The sequence below is a fragment of the Furipterus horrens genome, unplaced genomic scaffold (assembly GCF_987537825.1).
Source record: "Furipterus horrens unplaced genomic scaffold, mFurHor1.1.pri manual_scaffold_5, whole genome shotgun sequence".
NCBI lineage: Eukaryota > Metazoa > Chordata > Mammalia > Chiroptera > Furipteridae > Furipterus > Furipterus horrens.
The window spans coordinates 105,025,931-105,047,698 of record NW_028327175.1 but is presented as its reverse complement, the minus strand read 5'-3'; the positions used below and the strand labels follow the sequence as shown (position 1 = coordinate 105,047,698).

Genomic DNA, 21,768 nt, shown 5'->3' with positions numbered 1-21,768 from the left:
AATAATCATGAAATATATCTCCTAAGGTTATTGGGAAAATCAAATTATATAGAATTAGTGTTTCAAACTCTCTGGCATGACGTATGTGCTTAATAACTATTAACTCAATATAGGTTAGCTCAGTTACAATTTTTAAAAATCATTTTCTCACTATGACATCAACATTGTTTTGTAGTTACAACTGAATATTACTTAATTTACCTTGATGAATCAAATTTAAAGCATTTATTTAATGAATTTATATTGTTGAGTTGCAAATATTCACAGATGTGCCAAGATTAATACCAGACTAGTTCCAGCTGATAATTTTGAAAGCATTCAGATCATTACTAACTACTTTAATATACAGAATTGACTAAGCTGCAAAGTTGAAGTTTATAATGAGTCTGTCAGTAAGTCATTCAATTTTTAAATAATGAGCATTGAAATTATTTTTGGAATAACATTTACTTCTATTTGATTGATGCTTCTCCAGTGCTGGTCTATGGAGGAATGTGAAGTTTCTATTTTTTCTAGGCTCTTGGTTTGCTGTTGACCTTGCTGGTAAAAATGACTTGACCTTTCTGAAGCTCCATCTGCCCTAACTAAACAAAGATAGTAACTTGCAGAATGGGGATACCATGAACGAGAAGTGTAGGCTACATCTTACTGAGACCAAAATCCAGTGGCAGTTTCAATTTTATTGTAGCAAAATGACTGCCACACCCTATCCAGTTATTACAGGCAACATTGATGTAATAAAATACCACCACAGAAGGAAAGATGGAATGCTTTTGTAGCTCATTTTGTTAGAACTAGCCCTCTAATTGTCTGGTGCCTTGTGGATTTAAAGGGTTAAATGTGTCAGAATCCTTTCATTTCCAACCTCAGTTCATCTCACTTTGGTTTTGGTTAGTCTGTAGCTACCTGAGTGACCTTCATTGGCTTCTGGCTCCATCACTGTTGCATTGAGCTGAGAATGTCGTATTTGCTTTTGATAACAAAGCATTTAAAGGTTGTTATCATTTACCCCCCCATACCATTAGCATTATCCTGTGTTAGTTCTGCCTAACCTGTTGGATCTGTTCTCCGTTTTTACATGTGACTCCTCCCTTCTCATTTCCATGCCCGTGGACACATCACTTTCCTTCTGTTTGCCTATTCATGCCTGTCACCTCTGTCAGAAGTCACTTGCCTGTTCTATGACTGATCCCTGCTAAACCACAGTGACTGGTTTTTAGGCCAGAAATCCTTGAGGTTAAGGAAAGCAGGAACCTTGCACACAGAATACCATTCCTTGCACGCAGTAAGTGCTCAGTAAATGCTTCTGATGTGGATTCGCACAGTGAAGAATTAAATTTTGTTCATGCTCACTTAACTAGCTAATGGCAAGTTGGTGATAATTCAAACATGCTCTTGTGCCTCCTAATATTAGTCATACAATTAGCACTGCTCAGGTTGTTGGGAATCAGTTAAGTGGTATTTTGTATTCTTTAGGTTTGCATTTTTTAAAGTTCTTCCTGGAGACTATGAAATCCTTGCAACTCATCCAACCTGGGCATTGAAGGAGGTAAGCATTTCCATTATGTCTTCAGTGTGCCAACAGGGTGCTGGTTTGGGGGCCGACACAGGGATTTTCAGTTCAGGATATGAAGCGAGTTAGTTTATGGTTTTTCTGGAAGTAGATGAAAAAGCAGTGATGCTGGTGGTGGTGTTTGTAAGGTAAAGCTCCCTCACTGTAGCCGGTGCTGCTTATGTTGGTTTCAGTTTTAGGTGAAAATACTGTCTTTGTGCTGTGAAATAGGTTTGTTATTAACTGTAGCTATTTTAAGCTAAATCGACACCAGAAGGACCTAACTTTCTTTTTAACTCAGTAGAAAATAAAGTTACCCAGCAACCTCAGACGACCTGTAGTTGTATGTTCTTAAAGTTTGACAATGAGTCCATTAACTGTGAAAGCCCTATACTTGTCATTTTGAAGTTCTAAACCAATATCCAAGTACGTTCTTTTATGAAGAAGTAGAACATATGTATAGTTGTATGAAGCTGATACTGATTAAACACAGCACAAAGGGGTTTATTTGTTGTACTTCTTTCAGTCAAAAACAACATCCTATAAACATACTTAACATTCTAGAAACTGTTGTAAATGTGCCCAAGGAGAATGTATAAGAATGTTTATTGCAGCTTTGTTTGTAATAGCAAAATATTGTAAACAATCTAAATGTTCATTAAGAGGAGGGTAGGCTGTAGATTCATCCCACAGTCGAATTCTGTACGTCAGCCATAAGGAATGCACCAGAGCTACATACATCAATATGACTGCATTTAAAAACATACGTTGAATGAAAAAGGCACGTTGCTGGAGGATAAGGAAATATGATACCATTTATGTAGTAACTAAAAACACCCCTGATAATACCAGTTATGGGTACATTCATATGTAGAACACTTGCAAAGATGTGCATGGGGGTGACAAACACCATGTTAATTGACATATGTAGAGGGAAGAGAAGGAGAGATGCAAGGGTCTTGCATTGTTTTTCTTTCTTTTTTAATTTAGTCTTCATTGTATTTTATTTTCCCATTACCATTTATTCCCCTTATACTCCGCTTCCCCCAGCAGTCACCACACTGTTGAATTGTATTTCTACTCTTATATTTCTTTAGCTGGTTAGAGCATGTAGAGGTGTTTTTTAGAGTATTTCTTTTATCTTTTTTGTTTGAAATAGTTTATAATAAACGATAAAAAAATAAAGAAACATAATGGGTGAGATTTTATAACTGTGGAAAAACAAATTGGAATAAGACTTAAGGGACATTTTGACATATTAGCTTTTATTTTAGTTTTGAGGCTGGGTCCCATTCTTGCTCAGGAAGGCATCAGAATCACTATTTCAGGGTTTACTCTATAGATTTTATGCAGTTATTATTGATGGTATGGTTTCAGCCTAAAGGTATGTGTATACTGTTTATGACTTTAGGTTTTCAGGATTTCAAATTGTTTTATTTGCCCTGGCCCACATGGCTTAGTTGATTGGAGCATTGCCCTGTAACTGAAAGGGTGCGGGTTTGATTCCCAGTCAGGGCACATGTTTAGGTTGTGGGTTCAGTCCCTGGTCTGGGCATAAGCGCATGTGACCCCTGTTCTGGGCACTGACCCCTAGTCTGGGTACGTACGGGAGGCAACCAGTCAATGCTCCTCTCTTGCATCAATGTTTCTCTCCCTTCCTCTCTCCCATCCTCTCTCTCGAAACAATGAAAAAAAAGTGTCCTCAGTTGAGGATTAAAAAATAATTTTTATTTAAAATTTATTGGCTTACGCATTATAAGTAGAATAAAATTTAAGGCTTACATTGTTAATTGTATGCACAAAGGAATTTGAGTTTATTCATATGGAATTGTGTTTCAAAGTAAAGTGTGCTGTCAGAAGCCAGGGTGATGGTTGCCGCTTGCTGGAGATAGTGCCTGGAAACGAGCATGAATGGGCTTCTGGGGCGCTGGTTCTGTTCTGTTTTGGCACTGTCTGCATGGTGTATTCAGTTGGTGAAAAGCACTGCCCTGGGCACTTGGAATATGTACACTCTTCTCCACATAAATTGTACTTTAGTTTGAAAAATATATGCATATATACCATTAAACGTAGGGAAAAAGTAAGGCATGCTCATTTTTAAAAAATTGAAACATACAGCATAAAGAAGTGGCAACAAAAAATTTGGAAGGTGGAGAAGTGTGAAAGATGTAAAATATCCACCATATAGCTGAAGTCATTGTCTGCATTTTGCCACATTTCCTTTTACTTCATTTTGCACATGAAATAGCGATCATACTACATATGTGATTTTGCATGTTACTTTTTTCCTAGTTAATATTTTAGTTTAAACATGTCCTCATGTTCCTAACACTTTGTATTTCTTTTTAAAAATTTTAAAAGATTTTATTTATTTATTTTCGGAGAGAGGGAGAGAAACATTTATGTGTGAGAGAAACATAAGTTGCTTGCCTCTCACATGCCCCCAACTGGGGACATGGCTGTAACCCAGGTGTGTGCCCTGACTGGGAATCAAACCAGTGACCTTTTGGTTCACAGGCTGGTGCTCAATCCACTGAGCCACACCAGCCAGGGTGAGTATTTCTTTTTTTTGAAATTAAAATCTTTTGTAGGCGAGCACCACTGTGCGAGTGACCAACTCCAACGCTAATGCCGCCAGTCCACTGATAGTGGCCGGCTACAACGTGTCTGGCTCTGTCCGCAGTGACGGGGAACCCATGAAAGGGGTGAAGTTTCTTCTCTTTTCTTCTTTAGTAACCAAAGAGGTAAGCAAAGAAAAGGGGCAAAAGAGACTGAGATTATACTGTTTAAAATGGAGTCAAGATTAATTTATAGTCTCAACAGTTAAGAACATTGTGTTTCTTGGTTGACTTAAAAGAAATTGAATGTCTACACTGGGAGGTGGTGGAGTTTGGTGTAAAGTGGACAGGCTTTGAAATCAATCAGACCCATTTCAGACAAATCTCAGCTCTGCCTCTTACGAGCCATGTGACTTTGGGCCAGGATGATCATGCCTTTTTTTTTTCCCCTAGAAGATCGAACCATTTTTACCTTCAATTTAAAAAATTTTGTTCCTTTTATTTCTACTATGTCCTAAATTTCAGAAATACATATTTTGTGACATAAGACTTATGAAGGTTTTCCTATAATGTGGCTATTTGGTGATACTCAGAACATGTAAGTGATAAAGACAGTCACGTTTTGATTTTCCTGGTGCAGGATGTCCTGGGCTGCAATGTCTCACCCGTGCCTGGGTTCCAGCCCCAAGACCAGAGTTTGGTGTATTTGTGCTATGCGGTCTCCAAGGAAGACGGCTCATTCTCCTTCTATTCCTTGCCAAGTGGGGGCTATACTGTGGTGAGTGACTTAATTTCCATTCTGTTTGTGTTTGGGACTCTTATAATGCTGATGGCATTTGGGTGTTAAGGACGAAATGGTTGGCCCTGGTTTTGTGAACATTTTATTTAGCAGTTACTTAGGATAAAGCTCTGACCCATCTGTAGTAGCTACAAAAATGCAAGCCTTTCTCTTTTAAAATCGGCAACAGTTATAATAGTTTCTCTTGGCTTGCCTTGAACCCTTTGTCATTTGTGAGCTGCTGAATTGATAATTAATATTGATGGTTGGATCATGTTATTGGCTCTTAGTAATTAACACACTCTTCCTTCCAGATTCCATTCTATAGAGGGGAAAGGATTACCTTTGACGTGGCTCCTTCCAGACTTGACTTTACAGTGGAACACGACAGCCTGAGAATTGAGGTTAGAACTCCGGCCTTCTAGAGGCACAGGTGTTCGAGTTCCCATCTCTGGGCTCAGGTGTTGCAAACAAGTTTTTAAAAAATCAGTATTTATCTTGACGAGCTGTTGGAAAAACCAGATCTTGTGTGTGCTCTTCCAGGTTAACTGGAATCCACTAGATACCTCAACTCTCTTACATGTCTTTATGTTAGAGAATTGGAGCCCTAGTTTTATCCACTTCATTCAGGGAAATGTGTTTATTAAGTGCCATTGGCATACGTCTGAGGTACTATTCTAGGTGTGGGCACACAGCAGTAACCAAAAAGAGGCAAAAATTCCTGTTCTGTGGAATTCATGTTCTAATGTCAGAAAAAGAATACACTTGTAAATAAGTAAATTAGAAAGTATATTAGAAGGTGATAAGTGCTCTTTAGAAAAAGAAAGCAAGAAGGAAGGTTACACAGTTTCAAGGTTGAGAAGGATTGCAATCTTATAAGGTATTGTCAGGAAGTCCTTACTGTGAAGATGACATTTGAGCAACACCCTGAAGAGGAAGATGCAGTGAACTGTACTTTCATCTGTGGGAATGGCAGGTGCTGAGGTTCTGAGGCCTAGAGAGTTTGGGGGACCCCAGGAGGCCAGGGTGGCTGTGAAGGGGGGGAGTGAGGGAGGGAGGAAGAGGAGAGAGGGTTAGAGATGATGGGGCAGATTGTACAGGGCCTCCTGGGCCGCTCTGGGTGACAGCTGGCCCACTCTGGATGAGGTTCTGAGCAGAGGAGGGGCGTGACCCCTCTGGCTGCCGTGCTGAGGAGAGTTCCCTTGGGGCAGGGTGGAAACCAGGGAAGCAGGCAGTTAGGAGCTGGGGCAGTAAACCAGGTGAGAGCTGACAGAGCTTGGCCTATGGTGGTAATAGGAATGGATGGGGTGATAGGCAGCCTGAGAAATTCCCTGGACCCTAAAATAGATGGTAAGTGTGCTTTTCATCACACATCTTTAATTACAGAATTTGAAAATGGTTCCTGTAGCAAATTAGCTAGATAGAGCAAATCCCAAAAGAAAATAACAGTCTTTCCTAAACACGCCACCCAGTGTTACAGTTATTGAAAAAATTAGATTTTAATTTTTTTTCTTTTAATGTTACATTTGAAAGTAGCTTAAACTGGTAGGAGCTAGCTAGCGTTTAGGTGACATGCTCAGTGGGAGTCCCGACTCTGCTTTGTAAGATTCAGTAAAGCATTTGACTGCTGTGCTGTGCCCTGAAGGCGGAGTAAGAAGGGTGAGAAGATGGAGTTTTCGTGTGCTGCAGGGGGCTTGCAGAGAAGAGTGGGAGCTGGGCAGTGCGGAAAGGCATTCCAGACCATGACCAAATACAAGTTTTTAAACAGAGATTAATTTCAGGAGTGAGAGAGCCTGTAAGCTACATGAGGTCAGTCTTATTCTTCACTGTATTCCTAACATGTGATTTGGTGCCTGGCACATTGTAGGTACCTAATAAAAGTGTTTGTTGAATGGATATGTGGACTAATAAGGGGATAAACCACATCTTTTTAGAAGGATCAAGAAAGGCTATCTGAATAAAAGGGAAGCCATTTTATTTTTTTCAAGCTCTCTCAAATGTTGTGGCATATTTGCATTCATTCATTCATTCATTCAGGAGTTTTTTTTATTAAGTGCCTACTACGTACCAGGTGATAACACAGAAAAGGTCCCCCATCTTCATGGACCTTACATTCTAATAGGAGATAGACAAACTATAAGAAATCAAACAAGGACATCTCAGATGTTGGTCTTTTTTTTTTTTTTTTTTTAATGAAGCTGATAAAATAGGTTAGTGTGATAGACAGTGACTGACTGGGGTGGGAGACAGGGAGACAGGGACTACAGAGATCGGGTAGTCAGGGACAGCTTCTTGGAGGTGGTGACAGTTTGAACTGAAACCTGAATGATGAAAAAGGGTGGCCTCCTGCCAGATCTTCTCCAGGCATGGGAGAAGACCTGGGCTGAGGGAGCAGCTGGTAGAAGCCCCATCTAAGGAATGCATGTGGTGCCCCTGTGTGGTCAGCTTGAGGAGCCAAGGATCAGGGTGGCTGGAACGTAGTGACTGCAGAGACTGCGAAGCCATGGTGCTCACGAGTGGGGCGGGCACACACACACAGACCAGGGCAGGATGCTGTGGTCAGTGCAGCAGCTGTGTTGAATGAGGTGGTCTAGGTGGTGTTAATGAGGATGTGAAGTCAGGTTGTGGTGGGAAGAGGCAGGAGCAGGGCTTGAGAGACCTCACTGACGTGCTGTCCACAGGACTGATGGATGTTGAAGTGTGGGGAGGTCGGAGGGTGGTTCAAGGTGATGCTGGGCTTAAGTTTGGGAGACTGGAGGACGGCATGGCTCACCAAGGTGGGAGCCTCTGGAGGGGAGGAGGCAGGAAGGGAGAGAGGATAGGGAGGCTTCCACCAGTCTGACTCGGTGATCTTTAACTGGGGAAGTAAGTCTATAGATCTGTTTTATTTGATTATTTGACATGTATCAATGTTTTGGGAATATAAGAAAGAGGACATACTCTAGGGATATGCTGCTGGTGGGGGAGCCACGCACGTGGGTGAGTTGGGAAGGAGCCTGGCTGGCGTGCGGGACTGGGAGAAGCCAGTTCGGGCAGATGTGCTGAGCGGCGGCGTGAGTGGCATAGGGAGGCTTTTGTGGCTCAAGCACAAGAACCTTCCTGCTATTCTTCATCTTCTAGCCCGTGTTCCACGTCATGGGATTCTCTGTCACTGGGAGGGTCCTGAACGGTCCTGAAGGAGAAGGTGTTCCGGAGGCAGTGGTCACTCTGAATAACCAGATCAAAGGTGGGCAAACATGTTGGCTGCAGGGCTGTTTGCTAGTGCTTGTTTTTGATCACAGAGAGAAATAAAAAGGAAACAGAATCTTAATGACTCTAAAAATGTGCCAGCTTTTTGTCTCACGTATTCTTGTGGATATGGAGGGCTATGCGGTTCTTCGTGGCTCATCTTTTGTTGGCGTGTTTTTGTTCGACAGTCAAAACCAAAGCTGATGGCTCATTCCGTCTGGAGAACATAACGACCGGCACATACACCATCCATGCGCAGAAAGAACACCTCTACTTTGAAACTGTCATGATCAAAATTGCACCTAACACACCTCAGCTGGCTGACATCATTGCCACAGGGTAAGATGATCACATTTGGGTCTGGAAGCACCAGTGCTTACGTCAGCAACCAGCGGAGAACAGAGTCACCTTTGATCCAACTGTGTTTCGGCCAGGGATCCACTTTCAGTCTCAGACACCTGTCGAGAAATTCAGGCTGGCTTCTTTAGAAAGATTAGTGCTCAGTCTTTTCAATGGAAGATACTTATATGTTGGATACTTAAAAGGATCTTTCGTGTCTGATTCACACTTGTGGGGATGTCCTTTCTTAATTTTTGAGGACTTCAGATGATGTTATAGTTGGTTGAGAAAGTTTGTCATAAGATGCTATGAGCCATTGTCAGAGTTCTTTCTGCTTTGTTGTATGTATTGTGTGTGAGAGGACATCCTGTGGTTGATTTGTTGAGTTTCATCAGGTAGTGATAACGTGTGGTGCAAATAATCCAGATCTCAGAGTCAGGTCTCAAATCTTCCTCTCACCTTGTGTAACCTGTAGAGGGGGGATGCTGCCATTTTTCTTTTCTTTCTTTCTTTCTTTCTTTCTTTCTTTCTTTCTTTCTTTCTTTCTTTCTTTCTTTCTTTCTTTCTTTCATTGATCCTCAGTGGAGGATATTTTTTATTATTGAGTTTTAAAGAGAGAGAGAGAGACATTGATTGGCTGCCACCCACACAAACCCCAACTGGGTATTGAACCTGCAACCTAGGTAGACCAGCAATTGAACCTGTGACCTTTTGGTGTACAGGATGACTCGAACCAACTGAGCCACCAGGCCAGGGCACTAGCATCTTTCTTGAGACAACAATAGGTGCTCCATAGACAATAACTTAAAAGGAGAGGGGCAGAGTGTGCTTGGAGAGAGGCAGCATGAACAACGGCGCGCAGTTTCTGAGCAGCAGGGATGGCTGGCAGGGTAAAGGTTGATGTTGCTGGCACATGAGGTGCTGGGCAGGCAGGAGGAGCAGCCTCTTCACACCCCATTGGCAGACGGGGGCTTTCTTCGCAAGGGGTTGAGGGGCCAGTGACCAGTGTGAGCAGGGAGGGGACGTGATCATACTTTGTATTCAGCGAGGCATTCTGGTGGCATGGAGAATGGCTTTGAAGGGGACAAGACTTGTGGATAAGAGGCCTAAAAAGCAGGTTGATGGGAGCTTGCCTTAAAGGACAGTCAAGGACAGATTGGAAAAATATTTAGGGGGTCCCATTTGAGGGCCAGGAGGACTGTGGTGCCGCTGGTTGTGGGCAGGGAAGAGGAGCCAGTTAGATGACGAGGGTGGTTTGGGGTCTATAGGACCACTAGGTGGTGCCCTCCGATAGATGCTGGGTCCGGCTGCACAGACAATTTGGCTGCAGGCGGTAGCCGGAACCTTGAATGTGTAAGGAGCAGGGAGAACTGCGAAAGCAGTAGACCAAAAATGAAATGCCGGTCGGGGTGCCTCGGGAGAACCTGGGGTGGTGTGTTTTAGGTATGGTAGTGCCTCACAGGCAGAGAGAGCCAGGGCCTGAGCTGTGAAAACACAGTCCATTGGCTTGGTCACTGAGGCGGCTACAGTGACCATTTTCTGTAGACAGGTGGTAGGGGTCAAGGTCAGGTTCAGTGTTGAATGGGAAATGAGGAAGCATGTCACCTGTGGAACCTGGTGCCATTTCCCTGTCATGGAGCGTCAGAAAACAGTTCTTGGACTTAAGTCCTCCCTCTTTCCCTTCATAAACATTTTTGAACAGCTACTCTGCGCAGTGAGACACTATCATAAATGCTAGGTATATAACAGTGAAAAGAATCCTAACATTCCAAAGACAGGGCTTTCATCTTACTGGAAAGACAGACTCAACACGAGTAAATTTGTGATTGTAAATTATGGTAGGCGTTGTGCGGGGAAGAGACCAGGTGCTCTGAGAGGCCTTCACTGAAGCTGGGAGTCCTGGAAGGCCTCTCTGCGTCGCTGAGACCTTCTGGGGGACTAAAAGTTAGCTAAGTGAAGAACTTCCCAGGCAGAGGGAACAGCGTGGTCCCAGGCCTGGAGGGGAGAGAAGGGAGCTCTCTGGAACATAGCCAGCGTGGCTGGAGGCAGTGGGTGAGGCGGGAGAGCTGTGTGGCCTTGCGGCCATCCTGTGGAGATGGCCTTCTCCCCAAATGCGGAGGGAAGTCATTAAAGAGCCCTGGCTGGAGTGGCTCAGTGGGTTGAGTGCCGGCCTGCGTTTCATTCCCAGTCAGGACACATGCCTGGGTTTCGCGCTCGGTCCCCTGCTGGGTGCATGCGAGAGGCAACCCATCGATGTTTCCCTCTCCTTCTCCCTCCCTTATCTCCTCAGTATAAAAATAAGTAAATTAATTAAAAATAAAAATATTTTTAAAAAAGAAAGCTGTTGGAGTTTTCAATAAGTGAGCCATATGGATCGGGTCATTTTAGAAAGGTTTTGTCTCTCTTTTTTTTTTTTTGGTATTTTTTTTTCCAGGCTGCAGTGTGGAGCGTGGAGCAGAGGGAAGCCAGAGTACGTAGTGGAGGGACTAGATAGGCGGCAGTGACGGTTGTCTGGAGGGGGTGTGGCGGCTGGGCCCAGGGCGCTGGCAGGGGAGGGCGTGAGAAGTCGAGGTCTGGGAGGTGGTGTGGAGAGAGAGTCATCAGGTCTGTGCCGTGGCGTCCCCGGTTTCCTATCTGAACAGTTGGACGGATGAAGGAACACATTATTTTCTTTAAAGGAGAATGTTTGGGTCAAAGAAAGAAAAACATTTGTTGAGTGTCCTTGAAAAAAAATCCATCACTTTCCTGTTAGGCCAACATATAGCACATTTGCCTTTTAATGCATTGCTATCTGTTATTTAAAAAACAAAAAACCACAATTTATTTGGAAAACAAACTTCTTGACTTTGGTCCAAATGACTATGAGGATATGATTATCTCACAATACATCGAAATTACCAATTTCTGTAAGCCTCGGTGAAAGAATTTATTGACCCAATTCAGTTTTTAGGGGTTTTGATATAACAAACACTCTCCTGCCATTTTTTAAAAGTGTGTTGTTCTAAACTAAACCAATATACACTTGGGGTTTGTGGTAACTGAACACTTCTCTTTTTTCAAAAATGTAATTTTTCAATTACAGTTGACGTGCAATATGAACACTTTTCTTTAATTGGGAATATGAGCTAAACAGATCTGCTTAAAATATTTAAAACATAAAGAGGCAAAGAGATTCAGCTTGGAACAAATGAGGTGACGTTCCCCCTGACATGGACATGAATCAGGAGAACATGAAAGGTCCTTAATAATTTATCAGTATTCCCTCATCCTTTTATTCTGAAAGTATGTAGCAGGGGGAGTGTCAGGACCAACGTGCATAGCTTTTCATCTCTATCAGGCGCTTGCACACTTTCTGTAAAGGGCCAGAGGATAAATACCGGGCGCTTCATGGATCTTATGGTCTCTGTGATTAAACGTGCCATAGATAATTTCTAAATGAGTATGTGTTGCTGTGTTCTAATAAAACTTTATTTAGACACTGAAGTTTGAATTTCATGTAATTTTTATGTGTCACAAATATTCTTCTTTTGATTTTTTTCCCCTTTAACCTTTTAAAAGTGTGAGAATGATAGTGGAACCCATCCTCAGCTCATATGCATACAAAAAGAGGTGGGAGGTGGGACGTGGCCAGGGGGCTGTAGTGTTTGGCTCCCACACTAGATTGTGAGCTCATACGGCCTGGCCGGTCACTGAGAAGTGACTGCTGTTTATTATTCCCAGGTTTTACACACACTCACGGTATTCCGGTACTTCGTTCTTCTGTTATTTTTTACATGAGGCAGAGTGGGTATTTCATCATTTAATATACCCACCATCATCCAACATTGAATCCAACATTTTATTATCTTTCTGTCAAATTGACAACAGGTTTTTATCTAAAGTGATCCTTTAAGATTAGAAAATTTAACCTTTAATCCGTTGAGGAAACAGTTGTGGCCTTCCCTGTGGTGCCTTATTGTACTTGAACACATCAACTGACGGGAAAATGAAGACCATTACTGAGGATGACGGTCTTTGTTGGTCTCTCTCAGGGAGTGGGTGTGCCTTTCACGTGCCTCTCAGGATATACTTTGCAGCACTTTACACACTGCTTGTGAAGTCTCCAGTCTGAGTCATTACCTTAATAGGGCTTGTCAATTCTAAGTTGCTTTTCTGGCTCCGGGCTCCTAAGGAGTTCAATCTGAGCTTTGCATTTTTCTAACTTAATTACCTTTCCTGGTCAGGTCTCCCAGATGGCTCTTCTTATCCAGGCTTTATATGTAATCAGAGGCGAGGAAGGTGTCTTTGGTAACTCTGCCTTGTTTTATGGCCTGGGCAATGCCACTTTCTTAGGCAGCATACAGCTCTTGCTTTTAACGACTAGCGCACTTTCTCAGTCTGAGGCTGCTCCACTGTCAGTGATTCAGTTACCTGAGATGTTCTTTTTTTTAATCGTCTCCAGATTTTCTGAAGGTCACTTCCATGGGGTGGGGACGGGGTGGGGGCTGGTGCCAGATGTCAACCAGAACACGCAGTGTTGCACTGGGCCCCCACTCTGCATTTTCCCTTATTCAGAAAGAGGTCCAATCTTTCCAAAAGTTGCTTTTAAAACTGGAGCCATTTGGGCTGCATTCCTGTCTATTAAGATTAAGCTAGATTCAGAGATAAAGGCTGGAAGACGGACATGTAATTTTGGTTGATAAGTGCCTTTCCTGTTATAATTGAGTTCTCATGCTGGAATGAATGGTCCCCTTGTTGCAGGTTCAGTGTCTGCGGCCAGATATCAATCACTCGCTTCCCTGACACTGTCAAGCAGATGAGTAAATACAAAGTTGTCCTGTCGTCTCAAGACAAGGACAAGTCTTTGGTCACCGTGGAGACGGATGCTCATGGATCATTTTGTTTTAAGGCAAAACCAGGGGCCTACAAAGTCCAGGTATGATAAGCTTTATTCTATTTAAGATATTTGAAAAAGAGCAATGAATTTTTAAAAATTTATTTATTGATTTTAGAGAGAGAGAGAAAAGAAGGAGGAAGAGAGAGAGAGAAACATCGGTTTGTTGTTCCACTTACTTGTGCATTCATTGGTTGGTTCTTGCATCAAGGTGCCCTGACCAGGGATCAAACCCACAACTTTGGTGTATCGGGACGACACCCCAACCAACCAAGCTACCCGGCCAGGGCTAAGCAATGATTTTTAACAAGGGTTATTATTAGCTGCAATGAGTTAGAGAAGAAACATTGCCATTCCCAACTTCTTATTTTAAAATCTTTACATTCCTTCATGTCACTGTAGGCAATCAGTTTAAAAATGATGCAACAGGCTTTTCTTTTTTCCAGTTTGATGTTTGTTAAGGGTTAGCATCAGGCTGCCAATCATACCTCCACCTTCTCAGGCTTTTGGCAGCTGCAGAATATCCATGAGTTCCAAAGGAATTAAAATGAACTCTTCATTAGTGGCGGCTCAATAACTTCCATAGTGCATGACTTCTGGAACCCAAGGCCTTTTCCTGCTCACCCTGAATTGAAGATGCTGGGCAGGCACCATCTGATTTCTCCATTTAGACAGGTAGAGAAGCTGGGGAGACTTTGGCCCTTGGTGTCCCTGCAAGGGCGGAAGCCTGAGCACAGACGAGGCTAGCGGGCAGGAGACAAGACAGAACCAGAGCTCAGCCCACAGTGCCTTTCAGTGCAGTGGCCCTGCCCATGGGGGAAAGACCATGTCTCAGTGGATCTCAGATCCTCACCCATCAAGTCAGCTGCTGCTGCTCTTTTCTGAGAAAGAACAAGTGAGGGAAGTTTCCTTTTAAGACTCGATCTCCTCTAGGGCAAGTGGGATCCCCATCTGAGGAGATGGGGTGGGAGAACAGTGGTCTCCCTGCTTCTGTCAAGCGGTATGGTGTGTGGGTTGACAGCCCGTGTACTAACAGCAGCTTCTTGCAAAGTTGGCTACATTGACAAGCCTTTGGAAGCTCTCGCAGAAGCACGAGAAAGGACTTGTCCGAGGAAGGGCAGTTCTGAAGTGTAATCTTTACTGGGGAGGAAAGTGACTGTCGCCTCCTTTCTCAACCCCCCCTTATTAGCGTGAGAAAGGCCCCTCGGAGACAAGGAGGAAGAAAATGGCCTGATTTCACTACTGGGCATCCACACAGCGTCAGCAGTCACGCATGACCTCAAGCCAAGCAAAAGTTCTGGGATTTAGTGTGGTTCCCGCCCGGCGTTCAGCTGATGGACGAGAGGTTGCGGGTCTCTCTGGCGAGTTACACCCCATAGGCTTGCACACACTGTGGCTCTGCTGAGGATGACTTTTTATACCTGATCAGAAATGTTTTGTGTTCACACAGGTTACTTGCATATTTGTTGTGATTATGTTGCATATTTGTTGTTGTGTCCTTCGTAATCTGTTTAGTCTCGGGCCCACGTGAGCGTTCTGGTGCCCTGTAGGCCAGGGGAGTGGCAACCCTGACGTAGCTGCTGATGTTGCTCTGTGTTCCCACAGGTGGTGGTTCCTGAGGCAGAGACCAGAGCGGGGCTGACCTTGAAACCCCAGACGTTTCCTCTTACTGTGAAGGACAGGCCTGTGATGGACGTGGCCTTTGTGCAGTTTTTGGCATCAGTTTCTGGGAAAGTCTCTTGTTTGGGTAAGGTGTCAATTGAAAGCAAGAAGTGATAGTTATAAAGAAGCAAGTGGGTAGGGGTGGGGTTTTGTTGAGCTTGTCCTCACGGGGCAGCACTAAAGGTGAAAGCAGAAGCTGCTCTGGGGCAGTGGCTTTGGAGAGTTCGTATTGTGTCTAGTTCTTTCTGAAAAGTGGCCCCAGCGAGTCACAGAAGCATTTCTCTTGGAGTAGTTCTGCTTTGGCTCCTGAAAAAACATGTGGGTCTCTTTTTTCCCCTCTCTTGACTCTTAAAGGAATGTAGAATTAGGCCCAGATTTCAGTCCCAGCTCTGTTACTTACCAGGTATGAGAATATAAGCATTTACTTGCCCATCCTCTGTTTTCCTTCTGTTAAATAGGAATGTTATGGCTTTTAAAGGTTCTTAATGAATTTCAAATGTGGTCATCAAGAGGCAGTATAGCAGCACAGTGACTACATAGATTCTGGAACCAGACTACATGGGTTTGAATCTTTGCTGTGTGACCTGGGGTAAATTACTTAACCTCTCTGTGCTTGAGTCCCTTATCTATATGGAGATAAGGCTTATAGGCTTGTCGTGAGTATCAAATGAGTTAGTATATGTATAGCCTTTAGAAGTACCTGGAACATAGCGAGAGCCATTTAAATCTTTGCTATTATTAGGAATATTAATATTATTATGATAAGGTGCCAAGTTCTATGCCCAGGATAAAGTGAGCATTAAGGAAGGTTTTGTTACCGTTCTGTCCTTTTCTCTGGCTCCTCTTGGTGCTTCATAAATACTACTTTCCCCATTTCAATAAATACCACTTTCATCACTGGTAGCTTCCCTGCTTGAGACTGATGACCTGCATGGAGAGCACTTTTTAGAATCGAGTTGCTGCACAGTAGCTTTAAAGGAGCCCTGGCACTGCCCTTCAGGAGATAAATGGCAGCATGCAGCACACACAGGTTGAGGGTTCAAATGTGTGCTGTGGTTCATGAGGTCAGTCAAATCAAACCCTCCTGTCTTTTCTCTGCAGACACTTGCGGCGACCTGCTGGTGACCCTGCAGTCTCTGAGCCGCCAGGGTGAGAAGCGGAGCCTCCAGCTCTCGGGCAAGGTCAACTCAATGACATTCACGTTTGACAGTGTTCTCCCTGGAAAGTACAAAAGTAAGGCCCTAAGAGCCTCTCACAGCCCTCACGCGTTTCCTGTCTTTCTAAACATTCTAAAACCCAGCTCTCACATCACATCCCAACTGTATACCTTTTCTAATTTAACTCTTTTTTGGCCATTGCCCTTCAGTGTGTTTTATTTAGCACTGGGCAATAATGCAGGAGTCAAGGCTCCAGGAACCAACTGCCACCTTATCAGGACAACCCACACACTTCTCTTTTGGAAGGGTGCCCTCATTCATGCCACTTTATTTCTAAGTGCTGGAAAAGAGAGTGAAATAATACAGTGTGCTCTATCCCTTAGCAGCTGTGTGACCTTAGCAGTCCCTGAGACTCAGTTTTCTTATCTGTATAAAAGGAGTAACAGGCTTTCTGCAGAATGTAAGACTAAATGAAATAGTTGGTAAAGCCCTAGCACAGTACCTGGTATGCAGAAGGCGCTGGCAAACCCTGGTTCTCTCTTCTCTCCCTGTCTCAAGAAGCTACCCATTGCCTGTATTTCTGCTTTTTCAAAGCTTAGCTTGGAGCAGAAGGCAGTGAATAGCTTATAAAGTCTACTGCTTTTTCTGGGGAATTATATTTTCTGTTATATATGTGTGTCATATATATATTTTCCATTATATGTAGTTGTTGGCAAACTATGGCCTAAGCGTGAACAGCCTGTTTTCATTAACTAAGTTTTATTGGACATAGCATGCCTCTTTGTTTATGTATTGTCTGTGGCTGCTTGTATGCTCTAAACAGAGTTGAATAGTTGGGGCCATGTGGCCTGCAAAGTTGAGAATATTTGCTCTACGGCTCATTACAGAAAAAGTTTGGTGATCTCTGAGTATTATTTGTAGCCTAATATTTAGACACAATTGAATTTCTTTCTTGGCAATTTTAATGGCTATTGCTTTCAATTTTTAAAAAATATTTACTTCTTCCAAGCATTATTATTGTGTGTATAATATTTATTGATATGTTTGTATTTACATATGTATGCATAGACATTTAAATATATATGCATATTTAAATGTGTATGTATACATACACATTTTTAAAAAAATTTGTAAATTTTTTCTGGTGGTATTCAAGGGTAGTATGCTCTGTGCCCATGGGCCTCTCTGTGTTGTGTGCCTTTCCAGTAAGCATCATGCATGAAGATTGGTGCTGGAAGAACAAGAGCCTGGAGGTGGAGGTTCTGGAAGATGATGTGTCCGCGATTGAGTTTAGGCAGACGGGTTATATGCTGAGATGTTCCCTGTCTCATGCCATCACTCTGGTATGCGTGGCTTCTGAGGATCCTCTTATTTGGAAGGGCCTTGCCTTTGGAGAGCAAGAAGGACTAGCGTGCCAAGAAGATTATAATCACAGTCTCTTTTCTGCCCCTCCACTCAGCTGCCTAATATGGGAAGCATCATCAGGAAGCATTGAAGATTCCTCAGTGGAAGATGCCTTTATTTGGGTCTTCCTCTGGGCTTTTGCACATGCTCGTCCCTCTTCTGGGGATGCTCTGTCTTCTCTGCAAATGCTTGTAGTTCGTTTTTCTCATCATTCAGGCTACAGCCCCCATGTTTCCTACTCAGGAGAGGACTGCCCTGAGACCAACAAGCCAAAGACACCTCCGGGAAGGTCACTCTGTATCCTGAGCCCCTGTTTATTTTCCTTATAGCTCTATTACTTACTAGTGGAAACCCACATTGATTTTCTGTCCACTTATTAGATTGTAAGCCACTTGAGAACAGGAGCCTTGTCAGCAACCAAAGTCCAGCTTTGGGTCTGTCACATAGCAGGTGCTCAGTAAATATCAGTTGACTGAATGAAAAAGAGCACATTTTTGTTGGAAGTTTTTGAGGGTTTTTAATTTTCCTGTGGCACCCAACTGCTCAGATGATTAATGGGCAAAACAGATGACTGCTTCTGAAACAGAAATATTATTAATCATCTTGTGTCTCTATCTCCCCCAGTAAGTCATTGTATTGGCTTTGGTCCCTTAGGAATTTTATCAGGATGGAAATGGACCTGAGAATGTGGGGATTTATAACCTCTCCAAAGGAGTCAACCGCTTCTGCCTGTCCAAGCCTGGTGAGTCTGGGAGGATTGATGTGCTTCGCGTTAGGGAAACAGAAAGGCGCCAGAGGATGGTTTTAAAGACATTTTTTTTTTCCTGCTTCAGTTCTGTTTGCATGAAGCTCTCAATTTTGGTTGTGGTCGGCATACTGTTGTTTTTCTTCCTCCTCTGGAGGGAGCAGTGCTCTTACCCAAGGAACTAGGACTGGGGACTGGCGAGTCTCTGGGGTTTGAGCTGGGCGGAGGCTGCTTGTCAGGGCCCCTTCACTTTTATTTTTTTAAATTTATTTTTCAATCATAGTTGACATATAATATTATATTAGTTTCAGGTGAATAACATAGTGACTAGACCATTTCACTTTTAAAAATATTACACCATTTCTCCTTAAGAGTCGTCTTTTTAAAATAAAAATTGGATCAGCTAACCCCCTTGCGTAAGATACTTGGGTGTCTTCTCTCTCTTTTAACAACTTTGAGGTGCCGTTTGCAGACCATAAAATTCACCCATTTAAAAAGTACAATACAACAGTTTTTAGTAAACTTACCAAGTTGTACAATCATCACTATAACCCACTATGGAACATTTTCATCACCCAGTAATAGCCTTCATATGTGTTTACACTTAATTTCCAGGCAGTAACCAATTTTTTTGTTTTTATGGATTTGCCTTTTTTTGGACATTTCATGTAATTGAAATCATATAATACTGGTATTATGCCTGGTTCCTTTCACTTAGCATAATGTTTTTGAAGTTTATCATGTTTTGGAGTTTAGTTTGGTCCATTTTAATGTTAAGTAGTATTCCATTGTGAGGGATACACATTCACATTTTGTGTATCCATTCACTGTTTGGTAGATACTTACGTTGGTGGATATTTCCAGTTTGGGGCTATTGGGAATGGTGTTGCTATGAACATTTGTGTACAAGTCTTTGTGTGGACATTTATTTTCATTTGGGGGAGAATAAATGCTTAGAAATAGATTGCTGAATCATGTGGGAAATTTATGTTTAATTTAAATTGTTTTACAAAGAGGCTCTAGGTATCATATGAGATTCCCACAATCAATGCACTAGGGTTCCTGTTTTTCCGCATCTCCACTGACATTAGTTACTGTCCGCCTTTATGAATGTAGGCATCCTTGTGGGTGTAGAGTGGGTATATCATTGTAGTTGTATTTTGCATTTTCCTAATAAGTAATTCAGTGACTTCTCTAGTTCACAAATAAAATACAAAATCCCTAACCTGACCTTGAGCTCCTGTGTAATCCAGCCCTGCCTGGCATTCTGTCCTCTCCAGGCGCTCTGTCCTTCCCTGTTTCAGTCAGGATGCCTTTGGCTGCAAGGAACAGAATCCATACGACAGTGCCACCCAGAAGTGGAGCTTAGTTTGGCTCAGTAACAACGTCTGGCAGCATGTGGCTATAAGCATGGATTCAGTGGCTAGCAGATGCTAGGGTTGGTGTCTTTGTGATTCTTTTAGACTGTTCCCTGGATTTTTTCCTTGTGTTTTCAAGATAGTTGCCGTTGCCTCAGAAAACTTGTTATGTTTAAGGCAGAAAGGTCAGGAGAGAGACAGGCAAACATTTTTCATGCCCCCTCCTCCTGTGAACTTCCTTTATGTCTTATTGGCCAGAACCATGTCACATGGTCACCTCTAGCTGCAAGGGAGGCTGGGACTGTGGAATATGTTGCTGAGGCTGGACACATTGCCACCCTAAACATAACCCAGGTCTGATGTCAAGGAAGGAAGGACAGCTATTGGAGAAGCAACTAGAAAGACTGTGGTTCAGATGTTCTCTGCTTACGTGCCTTATGCCCCACTCTTCACCGGGCTGTGCCTTCCTGCTGTCACTTCCTGGTTCAGATATTACTTTCTGAGGGTGGGAGGGTGCTACACTGTTTTTTATATTCCCCAGTCATGCTGTTGCTCACGCACTCAGTTCTTTCCTTGACTGCACTTAGCATAATTGGTCTGCTGGGCTGTCGGATGCCTCTCTCTCTGGAGATGGTAAGCCCCGTGACAGCAGGGGCCGTGTCTGTTCCTGCTGGGTACCAGTACCTAGCTCAGTACCTGACTTGGAGTACATGCTGGTGCATTAATATTTGTCAAATGAAAGAACAAAGAAAATGAATATAGAAACCTACTCATTTTTTCTTCTAGGAACTGCACTGGGGCTTACTCTGTGTGATACACACAGCAGAGATAGTTTGAACTAATGTCAGCTTTTGTAGGACATATGACAGAAATGTGAGTTAATGATCATCTGTGGGGAATACATTGTTAGACTTTGCTCCTTCCTGGAATTGACTGTATTCTTCTGGCAGATGATGACATATGCCCCTAATTCACTGTTACTCTGCATAACTGGCATGCTAGTGCTTTCTGTGACTGCTTCATGGTTTTCTGGGCCTTCCCCTGTTCCATTACCCCCTTTTAGGAATATTTTATAAGAAGGAATTCAAGCTGTGGCTGACTTTGGAATTTTTAGCAGATTGAGAAAATTCTCAATCTAAGTTGCAGTAGAAATGTACTCCTGTATTCTTCTTGTGCACATACCTGTTAGCTTGGTCTATGTGGATTAAAGTACTGTGAGTTGTTAAATTACAGACATGAAAATCCTGAGCTTGTCAGTAGGCAGTTAACTGGTTTGGGTTAAGGTAAGGTGCCATCAGCAGCAGCAGAAAAGGCATTTCTGAACTCAGTGTTGCATGTCTGTGGTATGTTGTGGGTCTTCAACTGCGGGGCTGCCTTTGAATTTCAAATGTTGGAATTGCTTAGCATAATAGATGCCCTTCTCTGAAAATCACTTTTGTTTTCCTGGCTGCAGGTGTGTACAAAGTGACTCCACGCTCCTGCCACCGGTTCGAGCAAGCGTTCTATACCTATGACACGTAAGCTGGGTGTTCACTGCTCTGTCGTGTTTGTGTGACTTCCACAGAGAATGAGTGTATATTCTCTTCTTCAGTCATTTCTGAGACCAAAAGGAACTTTTTGTATTTTTTCTGGAAGAAGTAAGGTTAGACTCTAAAAGGAGTTTCTAGATGAAGATTTGAAGACACTTGGGTAAATTATTTCTTTATTTCTTTAAAAAAAATTAAATTAAAACATTTTTCAGTTAGAGTTGACATTCAATATATTAGTTTCACGTGTATGGCATAGTGGTTAGACATTCATATAATTTATGAAGTGATTCTCCCAATAAGTCTAGTACCCACCTGGCACCATATATAGTTATTATAATATTATTGACTATATTCCCTCTGCTGTGCTTGACATCCCTGTTGTAACTGCCAGTTTATACTTCTTGATCCCTCCCCCTTTTTTACCCAGCCCCCAGCCCCTCTCTGGCAACCCCCAGTTTGTTCTCTGTATCTGTGAGTCTTTCTCTTTTGTTTGCTTGCTTATTTTGTTTTTTTGGATTCCACAGATAGTTGAACTCATATGGTATTTGTCTTCCTTTGTCTGTTGTATTTCACTTAGCATAATAC

At 42.8% G+C, this 21,768-nt stretch overlaps 1 protein-coding gene across 1 annotated transcript in view; it reads left to right on the top strand.

Moving 5' to 3' along the window:
• Positions 1 to 21,768, top strand: part of LOC150009215 (BOS complex subunit NOMO1) — a 49,154-nt gene that overhangs the window by 9,703 nt on the left and 17,683 nt on the right. Inside the window, exons 6-17 of the mRNA XM_090276965.1 lie at positions 1,477 to 1,549; positions 4,144 to 4,296; positions 4,751 to 4,888; positions 5,203 to 5,292; positions 8,009 to 8,114; positions 8,305 to 8,455; positions 13,196 to 13,370; positions 14,934 to 15,075; positions 16,092 to 16,223; positions 17,354 to 17,490; positions 18,206 to 18,293; positions 21,108 to 21,171. Coding sequence (XP_090133091.1) covers positions 1,477 to 1,549; positions 4,144 to 4,296; positions 4,751 to 4,888; positions 5,203 to 5,292; positions 8,009 to 8,114; positions 8,305 to 8,455; positions 13,196 to 13,370; positions 14,934 to 15,075; positions 16,092 to 16,223; positions 17,354 to 17,490; positions 18,206 to 18,293; positions 21,108 to 21,171 — 1,449 coding nt within the window. The remainder of the gene's footprint in view (positions 1 to 1,476; positions 1,550 to 4,143; positions 4,297 to 4,750; positions 4,889 to 5,202; positions 5,293 to 8,008; positions 8,115 to 8,304; positions 8,456 to 13,195; positions 13,371 to 14,933; positions 15,076 to 16,091; positions 16,224 to 17,353; positions 17,491 to 18,205; positions 18,294 to 21,107; positions 21,172 to 21,768) is intronic.